This window comes from Rhinolophus hipposideros (assembly GCF_964194185.1).
Source record: "Rhinolophus hipposideros genome assembly, chromosome: 3".
Lineage (NCBI taxonomy): Eukaryota > Metazoa > Chordata > Mammalia > Chiroptera > Rhinolophidae > Rhinolophus > Rhinolophus hipposideros.
In genome coordinates, this window is record NC_138049.1 from 46,406,870 (window position 1) to 46,431,083 (window position 24,214).

At 39.3% G+C, this 24,214-nt stretch overlaps 2 protein-coding genes across 3 annotated transcripts in view; one reads left to right on the top strand and one right to left on the bottom strand.

Annotated features, from left to right (window-relative positions):
- FIG4 (FIG4 phosphoinositide 5-phosphatase) overlaps nt 1-2,449 on the bottom strand; it is a 109,038-nt gene extending 106,589 nt beyond the window's left edge. Inside the window, exon 1 of the mRNA XM_081036901.1 lies at nt 2,165-2,449. Within this exon, the coding sequence (XP_080893027.1) occupies nt 2,165-2,230 (66 nt within the window). The 5' untranslated portion in view covers nt 2,231-2,449. The remainder of the gene's footprint in view (nt 1-2,164) is intronic.
- Nucleotides 2,450-2,518: 69 nt separating this feature from the next.
- AK9 (adenylate kinase 9) overlaps nt 2,519-24,214 on the top strand; it is a 135,613-nt gene continuing 113,917 nt past the window's right edge. The window contains exons 1-6 of one of the 2 annotated variants that reach the window (XM_081044575.1): nt 2,519-2,571; nt 11,939-12,066; nt 13,337-13,400; nt 14,915-14,967; nt 15,070-15,166; nt 21,224-21,336. In XM_081044575.1, coding sequence (XP_080900701.1) covers nt 11,950-12,066; nt 13,337-13,400; nt 14,915-14,967; nt 15,070-15,166; nt 21,224-21,336 — 444 coding nt within the window. In that variant the 5' untranslated portion in view covers nt 2,519-2,571; nt 11,939-11,949. Of the gene's footprint in view, nt 2,572-3,260; nt 3,341-11,938; nt 12,067-13,336; nt 13,401-14,914; nt 14,968-15,069; nt 15,167-21,223; nt 21,337-24,214 lie in introns of those variants that run through there. The other variant, XM_081044574.1, reaches the window with a different exon arrangement.

The following is a 24,214-nucleotide window of genomic DNA, read 5'->3' on the forward strand; positions in this document are numbered from 1 at the left end:
TTTTTTAATTCCTAGAATCTATTTAGTTGCCAGTAATTTCATGCCTTTTTCTGAATTATTTACATCCCTTAAACTTTGAGCTTCTTAACTCAAAAAAATCTGTTGCTTATATCTTTGCTTAAGTCAAAAATTGACCTACTGGTACTAAAGAAGAAATTGAAGTTCAAAGATTAAATGCAGCAGACATGGCTCAGGAGGTTGCCTTGGCCCCACCATTCCCTGAAACAAAGCAATGGTTCCATAGACAAGTCATTACTGCCAGACCCTTCCTGGCCACGATGGTTTGTCCACCCAGGAGCAGATTCCCAATCCTAGATGAGTCCAATTCCGTCCGTCAGCACTATGCTCTGTCCTTGGTAGCGCTCTTGAGAGGGTTCTCAGACCCTGAGGGGTGTTTCTGTCTTCCCACAGGTTGGAGAGTTAGGCTCCTCCATGATTCTTCTATGCAACAGCTCTTTCAGCATCCTTGTGATAAATTCGCTTTTTATCCCTAAGCTGGCTAGAGTTAGTTTCCACTACTTAGATGGCTGAGGCGTCACAGCTGAGTTCTAGAACATGAATCTCTTTGTGTTAAACTCCCTCCACCAAAATCTATTGAGAGCCTACCTTTTTCAAAGCAATGTACCAGATCTGGGCTAGGAGGACTAGTAAATTTTGACAGGAGAAGAAGGGGTGGGACATTACAAGGAGAGAGAACAGCAGAAAAGGAACTGAAAGAAATACAATTTTGCTGCAAAATAAAGCACATAAAAGTACACAGTTAATCCTCAATAAATGTTTGCTGACTTGATATTAAACTAGGTATAAGATCGGACAGACAAGTTGACGACCAATCATATGTCAAACTAAGGGATTCAGCATTTACTCTCCTCAAAATGGGGGCCACTGAAGGTTTCTGAGCAGAAGAGCCCTATATGAATTGTGCTTTAGAAAGAACATCTCAGCCAGTCCTCACGAATGCTCAGCTTATTAATGAGCTGAAATTTCTGTGTTTTCAGTAGTTTTTATATTTCTAACTAGGAACATTTACCAGCATATTGTACAGAAAACTGAAGGTTTTGCTTTCATGTGAGAATGATAACTTCTGTATGACTCTTCTCAGAGAAAAACTGAAGATATTTGAATATACAGTATGGTAGATAATTTCATCTTCTGGTCTGGATCTCATCAAATGAAGTTGAGTAAAATTAATTTAGGGTCAAAAATGTTTCTACTCTATGATGACCTGAGGCAGACATGATATTAGGACCATGTTATAACTGAGAAACTATTAAGCTAAGTACCTTCTTGTACTCCTCTATCTAATGAAGACAATCCAAGTTCCACCAAATGGGCCTCATAAGACACTCCATAGCATAAGAAAGAGTATTACGCAGGCTTCCAGCATATGCAATCTTGTTATCATGACGTGTAATTTTAAACAGAGCCTAATACACCAATTTAGAAAAGCTATGCTTTATTTTCCAACCACACAAGTGACAAAGTATGTACTGTACTTCTATAAACACCATTCCCTAAATTTTAGGGAACTAGTAAGCTAAACATAAAAACTGATCTGCTATTCGACTAGCAACTATTTACATGGCCATTTGAAGTAATAAAACAAAAGACATGGGTTGGAAAAAAAGCCTATTGAAAAGCAAAATAATTTTATCCAAACAAATCAGCTGTATGTAAACAAAAGAAGTTTCTCTTTCCTTTCAAATAATGAAAACCGAACATGTCAGCAATAAAACTACTGGTAATTAACGTGGATCGTAGTGATGGTATGCCATAGAATAGTAAAACGGGCAAGTTACCGATTCATAGGTCAAAAATACCCGTGCCTGTACTGTAACTAGTGAACTGTGGAACTCTAACAAACTTTCTGAAAGTTAAAAAGAATCCAGTCACTCCTGCAGAACCTCATGAACAGTTTCTGAGATACCACAAGCAGCTGTTTCCAGCACGTGCCAACCGTGGCTTTTAAATGGAAATACGTAGATGCGAAAGCACGGGTGTCCTGGGTGCGACAGCAGGGCAAAGCCCCCCTGAGACATATTCCCCTAGGCTGGGATTAGGGAACTGGAGGATGGGGGTGGGGGGTATGCTGCCTCTGCCCTAAGGCCTCACAGTCACTCGCCCGCCATCCTCCCGCCCGCACCCCGTCGCGTCGGGTACTCACAGCTCTGGTCTCATACAGAACCAGCTTCTGGACCGAGCTGATGATGGGAGCGGCGGCCGTGGGCATGGCCCGAGCAAACGGGGGTCCCCACGAAAGGGCACCAGGCGGCGCGGCCCAGGTTGTGGCAGCCTCCGATTGCCCAAGGAGACCCAGAGAAAAGACACCTCAGACCCTAGACAACTCCTGGGCCCTAAAGATGAAGCTATAGATGACCAGCGACAGCTCAGGTGTTTCCGGATCCCGACGTCCCACCTCCAGGCCAGCCCCGCCCCGCCCCATCGGGGCAGGGCTGGAGGATTTACCATAGAGAGGTAGGGTAGAGGTTCCCAGAACCTGCGTACTGAAGAGGAAGGAAGCGAAGGACGCCATTTTTAGTGCGGGCAGGAGAAAAAAACGGCGGAGGAAAGGTAGCGGATTAATTAAGTCTCTCGTGTATTAGGTCCTTTTTGGAAAGGGGGACTTGGAGCTCTATTACTTCTTTTGAAGTATTTTTCCGAGTTGCAGACAGATCCATTCCCAAGTTGGTCTGTTTTTTTCACTGTTTCCTTCTTCCTTTATTTTCCTGGAAACCTACTTTGTGATGGTGCTTTACTGAGTTGTCGGTGTTTTCCCCTCACGTCTCCTTGTCTGTTTTACCCTTACGAGTCACAAAATCCATATCGTCCGGAGAGTGTGTGGTTCAAGGAATTTTTTTAAAAATCACCAGAAGTTGGAAATTTTGGACTTTGCCACGTATTTGTGCCTGAGGCTAACCGTTCGTAAATCTGGAGGGTAGTGTAGTGCAGTGTAGTGTAACACTGGCTTCGGAGTCAGGCAGTTCTGCGCTAAAATAAGGTGTTTTCCGTTTGACGTTTGGGAACATAAATGGGCAATGGCTGTACCCTCTCTATCGCCTTCCATATTTGTGAAAAGCATTGCATTATAATTATGAATATAAAATTAGATATTCAAGAATACAACTATGAATACAAAAAAGTGAATATTTAAAATAAGAAAATATTTTTTTCTTATTTTAAGCCACCCCCCTTAAAGCCCCGCCCTCGCTGCCACCCCATCCCTGGAGGCCCTGCGCGCAGCACCGCCAGGGGTTGCCTCGGCAACCGCTCAACAAACCCGGGAGTCCCCGGAGGCGGCTGCCGCTGGTCAGTGGGGTCCGCGGGGGTCCGCTGCGACCAGGTAAGTAGGGGTCACAGTCCACTGCCTGGAGGCATTTTGGGATAGATTGAGGGGAATCCCACCTCTTGCAGGGACTTCAGACCAGTTCCTTTTCTTGCATAACTAAACTTGGAGATCTGCGTAAATTTCGCTTTTTAAAAATCACCCTTTCAGCGACTAATGTTTTCATTCCACAAATATTTACTGAGCACCTACTGTGAGAGCATAAAATGTACTGAAGGGGCTGCTAACCTAGCCTAGGCAGAGTGCTAGGTTTCCCAGGAGTTGAGCCTCCTGTAAACTGGACACAACCCCATTGCTAGAGAGTTTTTCAACTACTAAAAACGTGAGGGAATTTTTAAAATTTGTATTAAATTATAGTGTAAACACATAAAATGTAATGTTAGAGATTATATTATATAACAATGTGATATTAGAGATAACATTGTAAATTCAAAATGGAGAAACTACAAAACTTTTGAATATTTTAAATTTTCTTTCACAATTTGATACAACTTTTATTAAGAATTAGGAAGGTGACCGTGTCAATTCTGGCATTTTTCATTGACTTGGATCTTTTAACCGGGAAAAATATTTGGTCCTCTTCTATTTCATAATGGAAACCAGCTCTTCTGAACGTGAGTTAAATATTTGCACAATGTTTTTATTTAGGATAACAATTCTTTTGTTTTGTTTTTATTAGTTTCAGGTGTACAAAACAATGCAATTAGTAGACATTTTACCCCTCACAAACTGGCAACCCCCCTTCCCCAATCTATTGACCCTCTAATTGATTTATCTATTACAATTCCATTGACTCCATTCCCTATGCTGTATTCCATGTCCCGTGACCATATATATATATACATGTATATATGTATATATATATAATTATAGTTGACATACAATATTATTCAGCTTCAGCTTCAGGTGCACAGAGTAGTTGTCAAGCATCTACACCATCCACGAAGTGGTCTCCCTAACAAGACAAGTGCCCATCTGACACCCTACAAAATCTTTACATCATTATTGATTATATTCCCCTAACTCTCTTTCATATCCCCGTGGCCATATTGTAGTTACCAATTTGTGCTTTCTAATCCCTTCCCCTTCTACCTCATCCCCCCCACTCCCTTCTAGCGACCATCACTTTTTCCTCTATATCTCTGAGATTGTTTCTGTTTACTTGGCTCAATTTATTTAGTTCTTTAGATTCCACATATAAGTGAGATCATATGGTATTTGTCTTTCTCTGACTTATTTCACTTAGCATAATGTTCTCTACGTCCATCTATATCGTTGCAAATGGTAAGATTTCATTCTTCTTTTTTTAATTTTAATTTATTAGTTTCAGGTGTACAAGACAAGGTAATACTTAGACGTTCATCATTTATATCCCTCACGCTGTGAACCCCCCTCCCCCCATCCACTATCCCTCCGACCTCACACTGAACCATCACATTATATATATAAAATTATAGTTGGCATTCATTAATGTTTAGCTTCTGGTGTACAATGCCATGATCAGGCATCCGCAGTATCCCTGAGGTGGTCTCCCAAATAGGACGCATGTCCATCGGATACCCAACAAAATCTTTACAACATTATTGAATACGTTCCCCAAATTAATTTTCAAAAAACCCTGAGACCATCTTGTGGTTACCAGCTGCTTCCTAATCCCTTCACCATTCCTCTTATCCCCAACACCCCACCCCACCCCCGCCCATCTAACAACTTTCGGTTTTTTCGATTTCATTCTTCTTTATAGCCCAGTAATACTCTATTATATAAATGTACCACAGTTTCTTAATCCAGTCATCTACCAATAGTTATTTTGGTTGTTTCCAAGTCTCAGCTATTGTAAATAGTGCTGCAATAAACATCGGGGTGCATATATTTTTTCTAATTGGTATCTTGGATTTCTCTAGATAGATACCTAACAGTGGAATTGCTGGGACATAGGTAGTTTCATTTCGTTTTTTGAGATACCTCCATACTGATTTCCATAGTGGCTGCACCAATCTGCAATCCCACCAACAGTGCACCAGAGTTCCCTTTTCTCCACAACTTCGCCAACACTTGTTGTTTGTTGATTTATTGATGATAGCCATTCTGACCTGAGTGAGGTGGTATCTCATTGTGGTTTTTATTTGCATTTCTCTAATGATTAGTGAGGTTGAGCATTTTTCTATATGTCTATTGGCCATCTGCATGTCCTCTTTACAGAAATGTCTCTTCATGTCCTCTGCCCATTTTTTAATTGGGTTGCTCGTTTTTTTGGTGTTGAGCTGAATGAGTGTTTTATAAATTTTGGATATTAACCCCTTATCAGATGTATCATTGACAAATATCTTCTCCCATTCAGTAGGCTGCCTTTTTGTTTTATTGATAGTTGCCTTTGCTGTGAAAATACTTTTGTTTGATGTAATCCCATGTTTATTTTTTCTTTTATTTCCCTTGCCCAAGTAAAAATATTACTCAGAATAATGTCTGTGAATTTACTCCCTATATTTTCTTCTAGGAGTTTTATGGTTTCGGGTCTTACATTTAAGTCTTTAATCCATTTTGAATTTGTTCTCGTATATGGCATAAGGAGGTGGTCCAGTTTCATTTTTTTGCCCATGTCTGTCCATTTTACCCAGCACCATTTATTAAATAGACTGTCTTTACCCCAATGTAAATTCTTGCTTCCATTGTCATAGATTAAATGACCATATATGAATGGGTTAATTTCTGGCCTCTCTATTCTGTTCCATTGATCTGTGTGTCTGTTTTTATGCAAGTACCACACTGTTTTGACCACTATAGCCTTGTAGTATGATTTGATGTCAGGTAGCTTGATAACTCCAACTTTGTTCTATTTCTTAAGATTGCCCTGGCTATTCGAGGTCTTTTATGATTCCATATAGATTTTAGGATTATATGTTCCATTTCTGAGAAAAATGTCACTGGTAGTTTGATAGGAATTGCATTGAATCTATATATTGCCTTAGGTAGTGTTGACGTTTTTAACTATATTAATTCTTCCTATCCATGAATATGGTAGGTGTTGCCATTTATTTGTATCTTCTTTGGTTTCTCTCTTCAGTGTCTTATAATTTTCTGAGTACAGGTCTTTCACTTCTTTGGTTACATTTATTCCTAGGTAAATTATTGTTTTTGAAGCAATTGTAAATGGGATTAATTTCTTGATTTTTCTCTTCTGATAGTTTGCTATATACACATGCAACTGATCTCTGAATATTAATTTTGGTATTATTGGTATATACAGATGCAACTGATATCTGAATATTAATTTTGTATCCTGCTACTTTACAAAATTCGTTTATCAGTTCTAATAGTTTTTTGGTGGAGTCTTTGGAGTCCTCTGTATATAGTATCATGTTATCTGCATATAAAGACACTTTTATTTCCTCCTTTCCAATTTGGATGCCTTTTATTTCTTTTTCTTGTCATATGCTGTGGTTAGAACTTCTAGAACTATGTTGAATAAAAGTGGTGAAAATGGGCAACCCTGTCTTGTTCTTCATCTTAAGGGGAAAGGTTTTAGCCTTTCCCCATTGAATAAGATGTTAGCTGTGGGTATATCATATATATGGCCTTCATTATGTTGAGATATGATTCTTCTATTCCTACTTTGCTAAGAGTTTTTATCATAGATGGCTGCTGGATTTTGTCAAATGCTTTTTCTGCATCTATTGATATGATCATATGATTTTTATTTTTCATGTTGTTAATGTGGTGTATCACATTAATTGATTTGTGGATACTGAACCATCCTTGCATACCAGGAATGAATCTCACTTGATCGTGGTGTGTGATCTTTTTAATGTGTTGCTGAATCCGATTTGCTAGTATTTTGTTGAGGATTTTTGTTTCTGTGTTCTTTAGGGATATAGGCCTGTAGTTTTCTTTTTTAGTAATGTCTTTGCCTGGTTTGAGGATCAGAGTAATAGTGGCCTCGTGAAATGTGCTTGGGAGCCTTCCTTCTTTCTGGATTTTTTGGAATAGTTTAAGGAGAACAGGTGTTAACTCTTTTTTGAATGTTTTATAAAATTCACCTGTGAAACCATCTGATCCAGGACTTCTGCTTATTGGGAACTTGTTGATAGGGTAACAATTCTTAAAATAGCCGTAGAATTCTAGTTTTCCAATATATAGTTTCCAATTATTATGTTATATTATAATTAAGCACTTCCATTTGAATCTTGTCTTAGTTTGGTTCACCCAGAAGCAGATTCTGAGACAAAAAAATTTAAGAGCAATGGTAATATTTTTACTTGGGCAAGGGAAATAAAAGAAAAAATAATCTAACAAACAACAGCAGGGAAGGGAAGGAAGCTACTAAAGGGAATATTATCAAGCAAATTTCTTTGTGGGCTGAGTTCTTTGGGGAATACTTGGATGTATGTGTAAGTTATTTCAAGGGGCAAGGGACCTGGGGAATCTATTTACCAACCCCTACCAGTTATTGGCTGAGACCTGCAATGGCAGAACATTCTCTGGCACTTCAGTCTGCCCTGTGCTCAGACAGAATAGGTTCTGGCAGCCAGAGAGAGGCAAAGAATCACACGTGCCAGCAGTTGGAAGTTGGGCTGGCCATGCATGGAAAAGGTGTATGTCAAATAGATATGGGCAGAGCACTAATAAGATCTCTGTTCCAACCTTTGCACCACTCATATCCACTCCTCCCCCATATTAAGTTCACACCATCCATCACTGATTCTTCAAGGTGGTTTCTGGTCCCAATTTCTAAAGAAGAGGACTCACAAAAATATGATTAGTAAGACAAGCTACAGAATCCACCACACAATTAATCTTAGGTCTGTAACTGACAATTCATTACTTCCCTCCTTTTCCACCCATTCTAAATTTCCCTTATCCTTGGCCAGCACTTCTGGTCTAAGGTGTTTTCCTAGTAAGGTAACCAGCCTTCATCCCTGAGTGGTGTAAGCCTCTGGTTATCATCTCCTTATCAGGTTGTGGTTGCTACAATTATCCATTTACTGGACATGAAAGCATCAAGAGGATCTCAGGGAATCCCAAGTTTAAGACGTACATCGCCCTGCCCCAATTGTGTAGCAGCAACCCTACCTCCACCTGCCAGTGCAGTAACTCTTTAAGGGCATGTGGCACCAAACATGACCAGGTGGCAACAGCATTTTCAGGTTGAGTAAAAATGAAGTGGGTCCCCTAATAGAAGCATCTCTCTCCTCTGTGAAAAACCAGGACCTCCAGTCTAGCAGAACCTCAAGTTGTGAGGAAGGGTGGTATAAATTCCTCCTGTCAATCACTGAGAGTGATGGTGGGAGGGACCACTCCTGCCAAATCCTTGGCTTAAAGCGTATTCCTCATCTTGAAGTACAGTGTCTCAGTCCCACACAATCCCAAACTGCTGCTTTAGCCGTACCTTTAAGAGGCCATTTCAGCATTCAGTTTGAGCAGCATGGGTAGGATCAGTGGATCTCTCTTATCATCTCTCCTTTACTGTAAAGAAGGTCCTTTGATCCAAGGCAATAGTATAGGGGATCCCATGATAAATAAGACCACTCCAACCCCTCAGAAAGTGGTGCTGGCCAAGGCACTGTAGGTAGGGAAGGCAAACCCGTAGTAGGAACACATGTAACCTGTTGTCCTCTCCAAGGTGAAGGGGTCCTGTGCAATCAATTTATCACTGAATGGATGTATTGAGGGCTTGTCCTCTCAGTCTTCGCTGTGGACAGGTAGGACATCCAGTGGTGGTAGTAGCTGGATCAGCCTGCTGAGAGGAAGCCCCGTTGAGCCCATGCATAGCATTGCCTCCATCGCCTCCATCCTGACCACGCCGACTGCATTTATGAGCCATTAGGCAGGCACTGACCACAAAGACTGATTGGCATCCACTGGATAGCCATCCTGCAGACAAGTGCCTGGTTGATGAGTGCCTCCTCTGAGACGGATGCTTTGTGAGAAACAAAGATCCACATATTTTGCCACCACTTGTGTTTTCTATGCTGCATAACAAATTACCAACAATTTAGCAGCTTAAAACAACACACATTTATTTTCTCACAGTTTCCCTGTCCAGGTGTCCTGGTATAGCTTAGCTGGGTCCTCTGTGCAGGGTCTCACAAGGCTGCAATCAAGGTGTTGGCTGGGCTGCATTTTCATCTGGAGGCCCGACTAGGAAAGACTCCACTTCCAAGTTCGTATTGTTGGCAAAGTTTATCTGTTTGTGGTTGAAGGACTGAGGTCCCAGTTTTACTAGCTGTGGGCCGGTGGCTGCTCTCAGCTTCTGGCGGCCACCCACTGTTCCATGCCATATGGTCCTTTTTCTACATGGCAACTTACTTCTTCAGAGCCAACCAGGGAATCTCTCTCCAGTCTACTAAGGTGAAGTCCTATATAACGTAATGTTATCATGGGCGTGACACTCCACCTGCACTCAAAGGAAACGAAGTACACAAGGGTGTAACTCATTAGCGGTCGTCTTAAAGTGCGTTCTCTACTCTACTTTCATAGGTTCACAGGCTTCTTCCTTCAAACTCTTTAACTCTTATCTTCCAATCTTGCTCCTTCCAGGCCCTTGACCAAGTGATTTAGGACCCGCTCCAGGTGACCTAGCCAGGATGTGAAAGCATGAGTCCTGGGAGAGAGCCCATGTACCAATAAACACTTATCCAGTCTACATTCCCCTACCCAGCACCCTCACGATCACCAAGACGCGTTCTCCTGACACATCAGCTCTTTCAGTGCCCAATACCTTTCTTCCTGTCCCAGTGCCTCCCCGTTGGGCTGGGCTGACACTTGACCCCAGTTATTTCTCTAAAAGCTATGAGGGAAGGTGAAAGCAAGTCTTGTGGAGGGCAAGCATTGTCTTCTGAGGCATCTGCTTAAGTCAGGCAAGAAGAGGCTGCTGTCTTCCCGAAATGACCTATTTCCGTTACCAGTAATTACCTGTTTCTGGTAATGCAGAGCATTCAGGGTAATTTGAGGGTTTAAGGCACTTAGGCATCCACCTCGAAAGCCCCATCCCAGGCCTTAGAGCCCTGGTTTTAGTACATAATAGAGATTTTTAGATAAATGTACCATCTCTCTAAAATATTTAGATGCATTTTCCCCTTAGAACTACATTTTATAGTAGTAGTACTTATTTTTGGTGTTAAAAATACTTAAAATTTCAGCCCTTTAGTTCATGAAATCTTCATCTCAAATCTTTTTTAATATACTAGTAATGTTTCTTGCTATGTCTTGTTTTATAATGACATCTTAAAATAATATTAGTATATTAAGCCCATTTACCTGGAAGCATATATCGCCTCAATCCATATTTATTGTTCCATGAACATTGCCCCAGACTACTGGGATATAGTTTTGTTCCATTTTTGAAGTCTGTTTATTAAAGTCTTTTTATAAGGTTTTGTAATTTTTCCATGAAGGGCTTATATATCTTTTGTAATAGTTAATCCTGGTTATTTTATATTTTTGCTGTTAAGGTAAGTCATATTTATCTTTGGTTACATTTTCTAGCTATTTTTTTTTTGGTGTATAGAAATGCAATTGAATTTCATATAATGATTTTGAATCCAGCAAATTGGATTATCTCATTTTTTAATTCTTAAAATTTATCTGTGATTGAGTCTTCTATGTAGGTAATTGTACCAACTGAGAATAATTACAGTTTTCTTTCTTTTATCTTGTTATGACCTTAAAAGGAACATATCGAATATTTAATTATTAAATATAATGTTTGTCTTTTGTTCATATCCTTTATCGGGTTAAAGCAGTTCTAGTCCTAATTGCTAAGAGGCTTTCTTCTATTAATCACTAAAAGGTATTGAATTGTTTCTTACATTTTTCCGTTAAGACAATCATATAGTTTTTCTCCTTTAATTTTTTTAATATAAATTAATTTTCTCATATTGAACCAGCCTTGATTTTCTCAGGAAAACCCAACTTGGTCATGATGTTGTTATCTTTTCTATATATTACTGGATTCAATTTGCTAATATTTTGATTAGGATTTTTAAATCTTGTTGATGAATGAAATTGGCACATAATTTGCTTTTTCACACTCTCTCTGGTCTAAGTATGGAGGTTATATGAGATGCAGAAATTTATGTAGGAAGTCTACACTTTATATTTTCTCTGAAAGAGCCTTTGTAAGATTGGAAGACCTAGCTCTTCAATAACACCATCTGTTTTTTTGTGGGAAGGTATTTAGTTCTTGACTTCATTTCCTTAATGGTTATAGAACTATGCAGGTTTTCTTTTTTTTCTTGAGAAGCTGATTTTTCTAGGAATGTATCAATTTTGTTTAAGTTTTCCAATTTATTTTGTTACTTAAGTAAACAAATATAACTTTGTTTATACTTAAATAAACAAATATAACTTTTTTATGATATCCTCCTATTACCTATAGCTACATCATTATTATCTCCATAGTCCTTTCTCTTTTCTATATCTAATATTGTTAGATGAGTTTAAGTTATTTGCAATTATTGGCAAAATCTATGTGTTTAGTGGTGTAAGATACCTTCTGGGCTTAGTAAATTCACAAGATAGTCTAATACTCCCTATCCTGATTACCTTTTCCAGCTAAATTAGGTGCTTTAATACGCTTACTCTTTCTTGTTATAGTATTTTGCATTATGACTGCTCAAGAAAAGATAGAAGAGCATCCTTTTGTGGATATATTTAATGAAGATGAAGCTGAAAAAGACTTTATGTTGTCTAAACCTGTTTGCTTTATTGTATTTGGGAAACCAGTAAGTTACCTCTTCTAACTTATTTAATATAGTATTTATTTTTAAAATCATAATCTTACATTACCATGCAAGAATGAAAACCACAGTGAGGTAATTTTTTGAGTGTTTGTTAGACTTCCATTGTATAACTTAAATTCTGATACAATATTGGTTATAAATTGATAACTTTCTCTCTTGTACACTATAATTGAGAAGGAACCTAGATTGTATTTTTCTATGCTTTTATATTATGAAGAAATTAACTCATCAAAGCACTGCACCATGACAATTGTTAGTAGTAAGCGATCCAAGGTTATTTCAGACTCAATCTGGATATAAAACTTTCTGTGAAATTTATTGCAAGGTTCTCTGGATATGTGAAGGTAAGTCACTATTGGGACAAATGGGAGGTTCTCCCATTGATATCTGAAGCTACTGAGAGGAAAGGTGTCTCACCTTTGCTCGTAGTGTGTTAGTGGACCTGTGTGTTGTCTTTCCACAAAACAGGAAGAAACCAAAAATGATTGTTAGAAGATAGCTTGCCTTTCTAGGCACTTCTAGTAAGGACCTCTAAATAAGAGCTATTTTCAGCCAGAGAGCTAGTTGGTAGTTACTATTAGAGGAGCTGAACTGCTTAAAGAGTATTTCCAGAATGGCAGAGACTAAGGGCTGGATCCTGTATTTGACTTAATTTTATATGGACCCTGGGGCAGATAACAAGAAATGGTTCCAGTAACTTTCATTATGTTTGTAAAAACATAACAGAATTTAAAAAATGAACAGTGAAAGCAATCAGATGTAAATGTTACACCATGAAAATGATCTTTTATCTTTAAAATATACTTTTCAGAGATATCCATTAAGGACTGTTTTGCTCTTTGGAAGTTAATAAATGGAAGTCTGTTAAAACATTCATGATTATAAACTTTAGGAAGGAAATAAAATCATGAATCTCAATATAATCACAATAATTTGTGTTCAAAATTACAAAATTTGACAATAAAAAGTATATAATACTTGGCATACCATTTTGGTACAGCTTCCTGGTTTCAGGGCTATTTTCTTAACTTAAAAAATTATTTAAATCACTTCACAAAATACGGCAAATGCAACAATTAGTAGAGTAAAATGAAACTACAAATATCTAAGGTCTACCCTTCATTTATTTTGTGGGGAAAAAAATTTACTTGATAATATTGTATCCATCAATAGACGCTTTAAAAATGAGAGTACCTGTTTCACTGGCAAATAGCTGTTGTATTGGGTATTAAATAACATCTTTCTTTTTAAGGGAGTTGGAAAGACAACATTAGCCCAGCAGATAGCACAAACATGGAGATGTATTCGTGTAGAAGGTAAATTTTACTCTTTTCCCCAATATTTTATGCATTCAAACATGCATACAATGTAAAGAATTATACAGTGAACATTCATATACCCATCTACTCACCATCTAGACTCTATGATTGACATTTTGCTGTATTTGCTTTGTCACACATTGCATTCAACACAGTGAATGTTATGTTTATAATAACATCAAACATGTTTTGCATTTCTCTTTACTCCTGGTTTTGTTCATAGAGTTTAGGAGGGTTTATAAAGTGTCTTTGACTCCATTCTACTGCTTCCAATTCTCTGATTTTATAATTTAGAGCTATTGGGGATGTGTGTGTTTGTGGTGTCTCCCTATGAAAAATGAGAAGAGAAGGAACTCGCACAGCTGCTCTTGGGAATATTTTCCATAACTTAATTATCTTCAATGATAAATTTTATTTTTTGTTATTTATAAATTCATTTTAATTCTTTGCAATACATAAGACAAAGATTGATATCTTGATATATAAATATTCTTTTAATCAATAAAACTATGTATGCCCTAATAGAAAACTAAGCAAAGGAATGAATCGTCAGTTCATAAAAGTAGAAACAAAAATAGACATATATAAGAAAAAAGAGTTTAACCTCATTGTTTTTCAAAGAAATGTTAATTAAAGTAGCACTGATCCATATTGTCTATCAAATGGGCAGTGACTTTTAAAATTTTCTACAATTATTGTTGGCAAGAATGCTATGAAATGAGCATTCCACGTGCTATTGCAATCTGATACACTTCTTTAGGGAAAACATAACACATACACACAATTTTTAAATTTTCCTCTTTCTTTGATCAAAAAAATTCATTTGTAAGAAATCTTAAAGAATACCAAATGTTCAATAGAGTATTAGCAGCAAGGGACATAATTGAGCTCCTGGGTCCTCCCCTAGGTCACGGCCCTGTCATTGCTATCCCAGGATATCTCCCACCAAGGGATGGAATAGTTCCTCTTAAAAAGGAGACATGTTATTCAAATTTCAGCCTCAGGATCCCTTTTTCTAATCAATGTTTATCGATTTTAACATTTCCTGATGTCTATTTTCCTTTTATACAATTAATGTGTAAAATTAGTGGGCTCTGGATGTAACTGAAAGGTTATAAAAGTATCTGGACTAATAATACTAGTGTGCACTTTGTGTGATACTTTAAAATTTCCAAATCACTGTGATATACCCAACTTCATTTCATCCTACATTCTCTTGTGTCCCACACAGGGCATATGCACGAAAGTGCAGAGGTGTTTCGGAAATTAGCTTCCCCAAGATCCTTTAGCTAACGGGTGGCAGAGACATGTGCTCTGTGGAATACATTCTGCTGCCTCACACTTTGGTTAGGCTTAAATGACATAATGTGTATAAACGTGCTTTGTAAACTCTAAAGTAATATTATTAACAAATGTTAATCTTTGTTCCCAGTTACAAAGTACGCAAATGTGTTTCTTAATTTTGCAATTCTGATGCCCATTTGTGCTAATATTTTGAATTCATATTTTAGCTTTAACAGTTTTGGAAGAACAAATTGCCAGTGAAACTGAAGCAGGAGTTATGGTAAATAAATCTAAATTTTAAACTTATTATGATTAAAAAAACAACAATTCTGTATTATAGGTATATTATACAGTAATGTGCAATACCTGTGCTTGTTCTTAGTTGCAATCGATGCTGGTCAGTGGGCAAAGCATTCCAGATGAACTTGTCACAAAGCTGATGTTGGAGAAGCTGAACTCCCTCGAAGTTGCCCACTTTGGTATGTTTATTTTTATACGTCAGTGGCTATCAAAGCAGCCTGAGAACTCGTGGTTTGTCTGAGGCACTAATAATTTCTGGAGGTTCTCTTTCTTTTGCCCTAGTACAGATCCCAGAGCCTGAACTCAGTTGAGCAGCTCAGATAGTTTTATTTGCTTGTTTACTTATTTTTATTATTCATATTCTACATTTGTAAAAAAATAAAAATAAAAAGATTAAGTGTATATGATCCGATCTTCTTTTATTTAGTTGGTGCAAAAGTGATTGTGGTTTAAAAGGTTAAAAAATAATTGCAAAAACTGCAATTACTTGTGCACCAACCGAATAGCATTGTGTCATCCAGCAAAAGCATAAAACTCTGCTGCAGTCCTTCTCGCAGTGCTGACCCACTCTGCTGACTGCTTTCCCATTCACCCTGAGTTTTATTATTAAGTCCTGTCAATAGTTAGGTTTCTCGGCATTAATCCACACTTACAAGGCAGGAACGGGAAGTAGAATAGTCCCAGGTTAGCCTGTTCACCCCAATTGCCCACCCTCTGCCTCTGGGCCCAAGAGGTCTCTTGCACTCAGACATTGTGGAGCATGGGCTCTGGACCTAACTGCTCAGAACAAGGACCGCTGGGGCTCAGAGCGATGGAAAAGAAAGGAGCAAACTGTGACATTTGCAAAAGCAGGAAGAAAAGCAAAGATGTGCTTGGGAGGAAATCACCCATCTGAAATAGATTTATTGAATGAAAGAAGAAAAATTTAGAAAGCTGTTTTACATTCTCATTAAATTAAGAGAGGACTTAGTGATTGTTAAAAATATAGGGATAAAAGTAAAGTGCAGTACAGTGAAAACCATGATTGCAAAGCAAATCAATGATCGTAGTAGCCAAAGCAGACTTGTCACTGCAAACTGTATTGATAGAAAGATCTCTCCTGTGTAGGTGATATATAGAATAAACTATATCCATCCATGTATAGACATATGTCTGTATGTCATCTATTATATATGTGTACATATTAATATATTTATATAGATACACTTTATCTATCTACTGATCAGTGATAAAGAGGGTGAACTTGGTAAAAACACCGAGGATGTGGGAGGTTAAATGAGTAAAAAGGACAATCACAGAATTGCAACGTAATACAGAGGGTTCCAAAGAAATGTATACACATTTTAAGAAAGGAAAATTGTATTAAAATTGCAATACTCAATATGTACCGATAACAAAAGATGAATACAAGTCATGTGTATATGTTTTTTTTGGCACCCCCAGTAGAAGACCTCAAAAAACATAATGATTTAAAATGAAGCATGTATAAGGTAAGGAGGCAAATATCTTTTTGTTTATACTTTATCTCCTCTTACCTCTTCAAAAATTTAGAGTGATTTACATGGCTACAAAAAGATGGCATAAATTATGAGTATTGGCAAAAAGAGAAAAGAAAAAAACATGAAAAAATAAACCTACTCAGCTATGCTATGCACAATGTTCATAATCTTTTTTACTTCTTATTATGGAAAATTTCAAACAAAAGGAGAGAGATTGATATAAAATCCACTCCCATGTGTGTCCATCACCCAGTTTCTGCAATGACCACTTTTGTCTAATCTTGTTTCATATATACTTCTACCTACACCCCTCCCCTAACCTACTTTATTTTGAAGCTAATCCATATCATATCAGTTTATCTGTAAATGTTTTGTACATATCTCAGAAAGATATAAGGACTCTTTTTGAACTTAATCTACCAGTTCCCCTATCTCTTTCCATCATCTTGTGTTTTCTTTGTTGAAGAAACTGGTTATTTCTCTTTTAAAGTTTCTACGTTCTGGATTTTGCGATTGCATCCCCTGCCATCATTTAATGAAGTTCTCTGTCTCCTAGACTTCCCTGTATTTCAGTTGGGAGCTGGCAGAGGAAAAGTGGTCTAAATGACTTGTTGAGTCTGAGGGCCCACTCTCAGCGTGCAAGGGCATGGCCACGTTCTAGGCGTACACAACTGAGCCCATTTAAAAACTACAGTGGAGACCCCTTCTGCCCAGCCTCCCCTCACCCATCCTGTAGCATCCCCACTTAGCACTCTGGTAGACACAGTTTGAAAGTCTCTGCTCAGCAAGGATTCCTTCTGATGTTTGGTAGTACTCAGCAGCCTGGCAGATGGGAGAGGAAAAATTGGAAGTTACAGGCTTTCAAAGCAGGGACAGTAACTTGGGCCAGGGGCTGGACTAGGCTGGGTAGTTGATGACTCCAGGATCCCTCAAGGCAGATGTGTGCTGTGGGGGGCACTGCACAGTAGGGCACTGCCAAGTGCAATCTCAGTTTTTTTCTGTACCAGAGTTCTTTTACACTGGGAGCTTCTATCACTATTTAGAAGGAACGTACGCAATCTATAATTACAATCCTTTCATTCATAACCTGTTGTGCTGTGTTGGCCTTGAGCCAAAATCAGCTTCCATGAAGTACATCCTCAGGCAAGAGAAAAATGTGGAGTTAGTTAGACAGCCCTGGTCTGGGCATTCCCTACCCCTAGTGTATCACATTGTGCATGGTCTTGCACGTCATTGATCACCAATGTGTCCACTCGTGCCAAGCTAGCCTGAGGCCAGATGGATTTAAGAACTGGCTGGACACGGAGCTTCCTGATGTCTCTGACTCTCATCACCTCAGTCTGAAAGCAGTAGCATGCCATCTTCAGTTTTGTGGAAATAGGAAATACCTTTTTCTTCCTACTGTGCCAGGAAGAGGGAACAAAGTGATGGTATGGACCCGTTGGTTCCCCCTCGGCAATGGGGTGGATGGTCTTTCAGTTTTTACCTGGTGGGGTGATGCAGGCTGGGGACTAGACTGCACACTGCCGGCTCTGTCTACGATAGTACACGCTCAGACTCCCAGTGAGGAGTGGCGTGGGGTCTGACATGCCTCCATCTTCAGCATGGAGGGCAAGGACTCGGTAATGGTGTCCAGAGGTGTGGGACAGAGAGCAGGAGTCCTCATCTGTGCTTTGTCTTCCCACTCTTGTCTCTGCAATGAGCAGTCTGGTCTGTTTGCAGAGAAGCGTCCCCCTGAGATCTTCCCAGAATCAGGTCTAAGGAACTGTTATTCTACTGTAAATCTTCACGGGCGAGACACACTTAAGTGACATAACTGTCTCTCCCACGTCTTTTCCATAGATGCATTCCTAGGGTTTGGATGTGATGATACCTGGTCATATCTCAGTGGGTAGAGCCCCTAAATCCATCGCGCAGGACATTCAGGCAGCCCAAATAATGGCCTGTCCGGAGAGAGCCAGACTCTGTGGAAACAGCCCCCTCTCCTGCTACCTCCCTCAGGAAAGAGACCAAGTGTGAAACTCATTTAAAGATACACGTACACCTGAGGTTTAGCATATCGCCAGCGGTCACGCTTGGAATGCCTGATAAGGCCTCCAGGCAGTGGCAGTGGTTGTAGTAACCCACATGGTCCTGGAGAGCACAGTAAACAGAACGCCAGGCATCTTTGTGTCATCTGCTTGTGATACACAGATGTCGGACAGCGCTGCCAACAGAGGGACGAGAGGGAGGGATTGTGTTTAGAAGGGGAGGAAATGAACTCTGGAGACTGACAGGTCTCAGGAGTTGTCTGATCAGAAGGGGTGAGCTAGTAAGGGATGAATTCAATCTCGGGCTAGGCCAAGCTGTCCCCTTCACCACAGTCCCCACCATTGTGATGTGTCAGACCGGGGAGGCAGTGCCAGCCATCATGTCCCAGAGGAGGCACTAGCCAAAGTCTTGAAAACAAGTTCAAATAAGATTGTTAATCAGGTGGGGTCTAGATTAACAACAGGAGTCAAACCAAACTAGGGGAGTGCTGAGCTAAGAAAGCAAAAAGCAAGACCAGCAGGAAGAAGCAAGCAGAGACATCTGGCCCAATTCCTAAGACCGTGCCAATGCATGCAGGGCTATATTTTTGCAGGGGCCTCTTGAGCTCACTTAAAGAGTCTCAAATAGGATGAATGCCTTAGGATATCGCCACTATTTTCAAAGTGTTTCAAAGACAACAGCAAGAGCAAATAAGTAAGCCAAGCTGGAAACTAAGGATTATAGCAAGACGGGAAGGAATCATGATTACAGCTTATATATCCAAATCCAAGATAATAGGTCTCCTTTTCTGCCTTTTGCAGTTAAACTACTTAGGATAGCTTCTCTGGACAGTGTCCAACGCATAGTTAGCAGAAATAAAGAGTTTGAGAAAGCTTAGGAGAAACTGGCATAAGCCTCAGCATTTAAAGAGATTTTGGATTACCGTGATAACTGTTGATCTGATTTTTCAAAATAAAAGATTTTGGTCAGCATGTTCTTTCTTAAATGAGGATTTTGAGGTTGGCTTATTAAACACATTCATTCAACTATCAACAGATACTTAGCAGCTCTTATATTATTCTAGGCATTGTATAGGATAGCAGTTCTCAAAACTCCATTACACTTATAAAAATTGTTGAGGTCCCCAAAGAGCTTTTGCTTCCATGGATTACATCTATCAATACTTATCACATTAGAGATTAAAAGTAAGAAATGTTTTAAATATGTGTTTAAAAATAATAAAACTGTTCCATGTTAACATGAACAACACATTTTATAAAAATAATCATTCTTCAAAGCAAAAAAATGTAGTGAGAAGTGTGGTATTGTTTTATAGTTTTGTAAATCTCTTTAATATCTGGTTTAAGAAATTACCTAGCTGGATTCTCACATCAGCTTCTGCTTAATCTATTGTGACACATTGTTTTTGTTGAAGTACATGAAGAAAATCCAGCTTCACACAGAGATGTAGTTGGAACAGGGAGGAATATTTTAATTGTCTTTAGAATAATTGGATGTGGATATTCTTGGTCCTTCACCAAAACTTGACCAATGGAAGTTTCTTAAAGAGTAGTTGCATTGTGGAATCTGAAACCATATTAGTGAACTTTTCAAACTCTGTTCCATTAAAATCTATTGATCTGTCTTGCACTTGGAATGGGTCTTTTACCCATGCATGAGTGTGTGGCATTATGCATTGGTCATTGGCAAAATATTTGTTCACTGAGTTTTATGCACACTTTCCAAAAGTTGGCCCGTTTCATTATACAATATCAAAAAAATCCCATTTGTTAATACCACCACCAATCTCATCAGGATAAGTTTGAAGACTTGGGAAGCTATTACTCTTATGGCAGTGGATACAAGTTTTCCAAAATTATGAATTTTCACTTGAATTTTATAATTAGCAACAAATACTGTCAGTTGTTTCCTTGACATAACAGTCTCACTCCATTCACTTTTTACAAAATTTCTGTCAAGTATTCAAAGCTGAATAACCATAATTTATCTGTCAATTGTTATTCCAAGAAAAAAAAATTCTACTAAAATAGCGGGAAAATTGGTTGAAGGCCTATGAATTCCTACTGAAGGAGTTGAGACTTTATTCTATTAATAAGAAAAAAGTTTATCAAGCAAGACACTGACATAATTAAAGAACTATATTAAGATTAATGTGATGTTGGTTCACAGCGTGGATTTCAATGAGAAGATTTGGGTGTCTGGGTAGGAATGCAACCCAATGGATGTGCTATGCCAAAATTATATTGATAATTTCTTACACTGTGTGAGAGGTGTTTTATCACTCTCTATAACTTACATATATGTTACAGACACATATACCCTGTTATATTATAAAACATTAAGAAAGAAAAATAATTTACCACACAATCCCTATAATGTACCTTTACCATTCATTATATGAGCTTTCCTAATATGAGTTAAAACAATTATTACCATAGAATTTCCTTCTCTAGGCACCTCATGTGCCTAAAATAAATTAATTTGGAGTTTTTAAAGATGTGTCCTTCTAGCCCAATGATTTTATTTATCAGAAAAACACTATTCATAGTTATTTAAAGATTTAAAATTTAAAGATTTTTGGCAGATGATTTTAAGACCTGCACTAGTGTTCATCAATAACTAGATGATTTTTTATAAAGTAATAATAAATCCAAGCTCTCATGTGGGTATTATTATAAAACTTTAAAATTCTATTTTACTCTACAGGTTATATTATCACTGAAATACCATCACTTTCAGAAGATGCCGTGACTATTTTGCAGCAAATGGAATTAATTAAAAATTTAGCTTTGAAACCTGATATTATAATCAATATTAAGGTAAGAATATTAGTTGTTTTTTTTAGTATAGTTAACCAATCTTTTTGATGATAGTGAAATTAAAGGAATGCTTTCAAAAACGTTAACCTGTTAGGGAAATAATAGCTTATGCATCAAACATAGGCACTGAGTTACACTTTCTTATCCTTCTGTGCTTTTGCACCTGCAGCTCTATCTACAGGACACATCTCTTTGCCTCTTCACCGGACTTAACCATAGTCATCCTCTGAAAGTCAGTTCAGGCGTCATGTCCTCAGAACTTGCCCTGATGACCACCCCCTACATACCAGCACACATTAACTAACATTCTCTCTTTCCCTCTCTATCCCTCTGCTTCCCTCTCTCTCCCTCTCTCCTTCCTTCCTTCCCTCCCTTCCTCTCCACCTACCTCTCTCCTTTCCCCACAAACATTAGTACTTACCAGAGAAAGTTAAATACTTCTCTGATGACCATTCATGTTACTCTCTTCTTTCTATCATATTACCTCACTATCTTGTCATTGCCCATTTTCCTTCTGGACTCTGCCTTACTTGAAGCAGGAACCATGTCTTACTCATATAAACAGCAACTAGTACAATAGATGACATAATAGTTTGCCAGTTAAATAAAATGAAAGAACGAACAAATAATTTGGATGTGTGAATGTTAAAGAACATTACTGGATTGATTAAGAATGAAAGCTGAGTGCTGTTCCCAATTCTCTCCTTTTTCGGCTGTTAGAATTTGGTAAGTCACATTTAGGAGTCTCAAGTTCCTCTTTACAAAGACGGTAATAGCTGCCCCATGGGGTTGATAAGCATTCAGAGAGGTGAGGACTACTTGTTTATGTAAAATTGAATGATGAGCTTCTATATTCATACACTGCCCGATTTTCCAACAGGCTTGACAGCTCAGAATAAGTTAGATGGTTCTCAGCTCAGGTGTTAGGGTCAGCTGTGAGGGTGGGGGGGCATTGCCGTGCGGGACTTGGAGCCCCAGCCACAGGTCATGGTCAGAGGCCAATCAAAACCCCTGTGTAATCCTGGGAATGTCACATGTGAGCATGTGTATAATGGAGAGAAGGAAAGAGCAATTACTGAAACCAAATACAAAGTCTAAGCCATGAAAAATATAGACTATATAAGAAATTAAGACCTGGGCCCACAGGCTATACGGCCCCAAGTGCTTGCTAAATTTGAGGCATCAATTTGGTTGTAAGTTGGATCAGCCAAAATGGAAGGGAAAACGTGAGCAGTTATATAAAATTCACATTGTCCATGAAGACAAGCCATTCCTCGGGAAAAACAAAACTCCCACTAAAAATGAGAGAAATGTGTTTTACATGGGTCTTAATGTAAGAGATTGTTAATGTACAGACTGAAGTCTTTTTTTTTTTTAAAGATTTTATTGGGGAAGGGGAACAGGACTTTATTGGGGAACAATGTGTACTTCCAGGACTTTTTTCCAAGTCAAGTTGTTGTCCTTCCAATCTTAGTTGTGGAGGGCGCCGTTCAGCTTCAAGTTGTTGTCCTTTCAGTGTTAGTTGTGGAGGGCGCAGCTCAGCTCCAGGTCCAGTTGCCGTTGCTAGTTGTAGGGGGGCACAGCCCACCATCCCTTGTGGGAAATCGAACTGGCAACCTTATGGTTGAGAGCCCATGCTCCAACCAACTGAGCCATCCGGGAGCTCAGTGGCAGCTCAGCTCAAGGTGCCGTGTTCAGTCATTAGTTGCAGGGGGCGCTGCCCACCATCCCTTCCCTTAAGTATCCATTTCCCTTGCGGGAAATTGAACCTGGCAACCTTGTGGTTGAGAGCCCACTGGCCCATGTGGGAATGAACCGGCAGCCTTCGGAGTTAGGAACACAGAGCTCCAACCGCCTGAGCCACCAGCCGGCCCCGAGAGTAAAGTCTTGAACCCCATTTATGTTATAAGTGAGGTAGTGGGTATCATTTATATTATAAGTGTAACAGTGGGTATCCACAGCAGTTTCTACAGGGTAGCCAGAGTGTAATCACAGGGCCTACCATGAGACAGAACTCAGTATAACACACTTCTCTGATGGTTTGGCCTTAGTTAGGGATAAAGCCTGGAATTTCTAGGGCAGAAGTTCTTAGCCTGGAATCCATGAATCTTTAAGTATCCATGAACCTCCTGAAATTACATGCAAAATTTTATGTGTACATGCATTTTTTCTGAAGCAAAAGCCTATGGCTTTCATCATATTCTAAAAGAGTCTGTACTAAAAAAACACATTAAGAACCAGTGATCTGAGTAGAAAAAAAAATGGCGGCGTGAGGTGAGCCTCTGTAACGCTCCCCTGGAATTTACAACGAATCGGACAACAATAACTCCACAAAGGACTCCTTGCACAGCAGACAGGCAAGACAAAGAGGCCGACTACTGAATTCACCTCCAGGTGGGTGAATCGCGCGAGCGGGGGAGGAGGGAGAGGAGAAGTGCGGAGACGGAGCCGCGCGCGGGCGCAGGACACAGACCTAGCTCAGTGCTCGGAGGCCGCTGCTCCCGGAACTACCGCCGCTGCGGGAGAGGGAAGGACTCGGACTGCTAGGGCTCCGCTTACGGCCCACAGGGCTGAGGGGGCAGCATACAAAACCGCTGAACCCAACGCTCGCTCACGGCAGACCTCAGAGCAAAGACTGAGGGAAGAGGGCTGAAATCGGTGGTTTAAGCCCTCACTGCCGAGCGGAGAGCGGAAGCCTCAGGCACGGAGACTAGCCGCCCCCTCCCTACCCTCCCAGAGCTCGCCCCGCCCCCACCTGCCCGGTGCTAGAAGCAATAAAGTAGCAGTGTCGGATCAAAGGACAGAATATTTGCTGTTCTGAGAACTGTGGACCGCAGACACAGATTCGCAGCTCAACTAGTTCCGGCAAAGGGGAGGG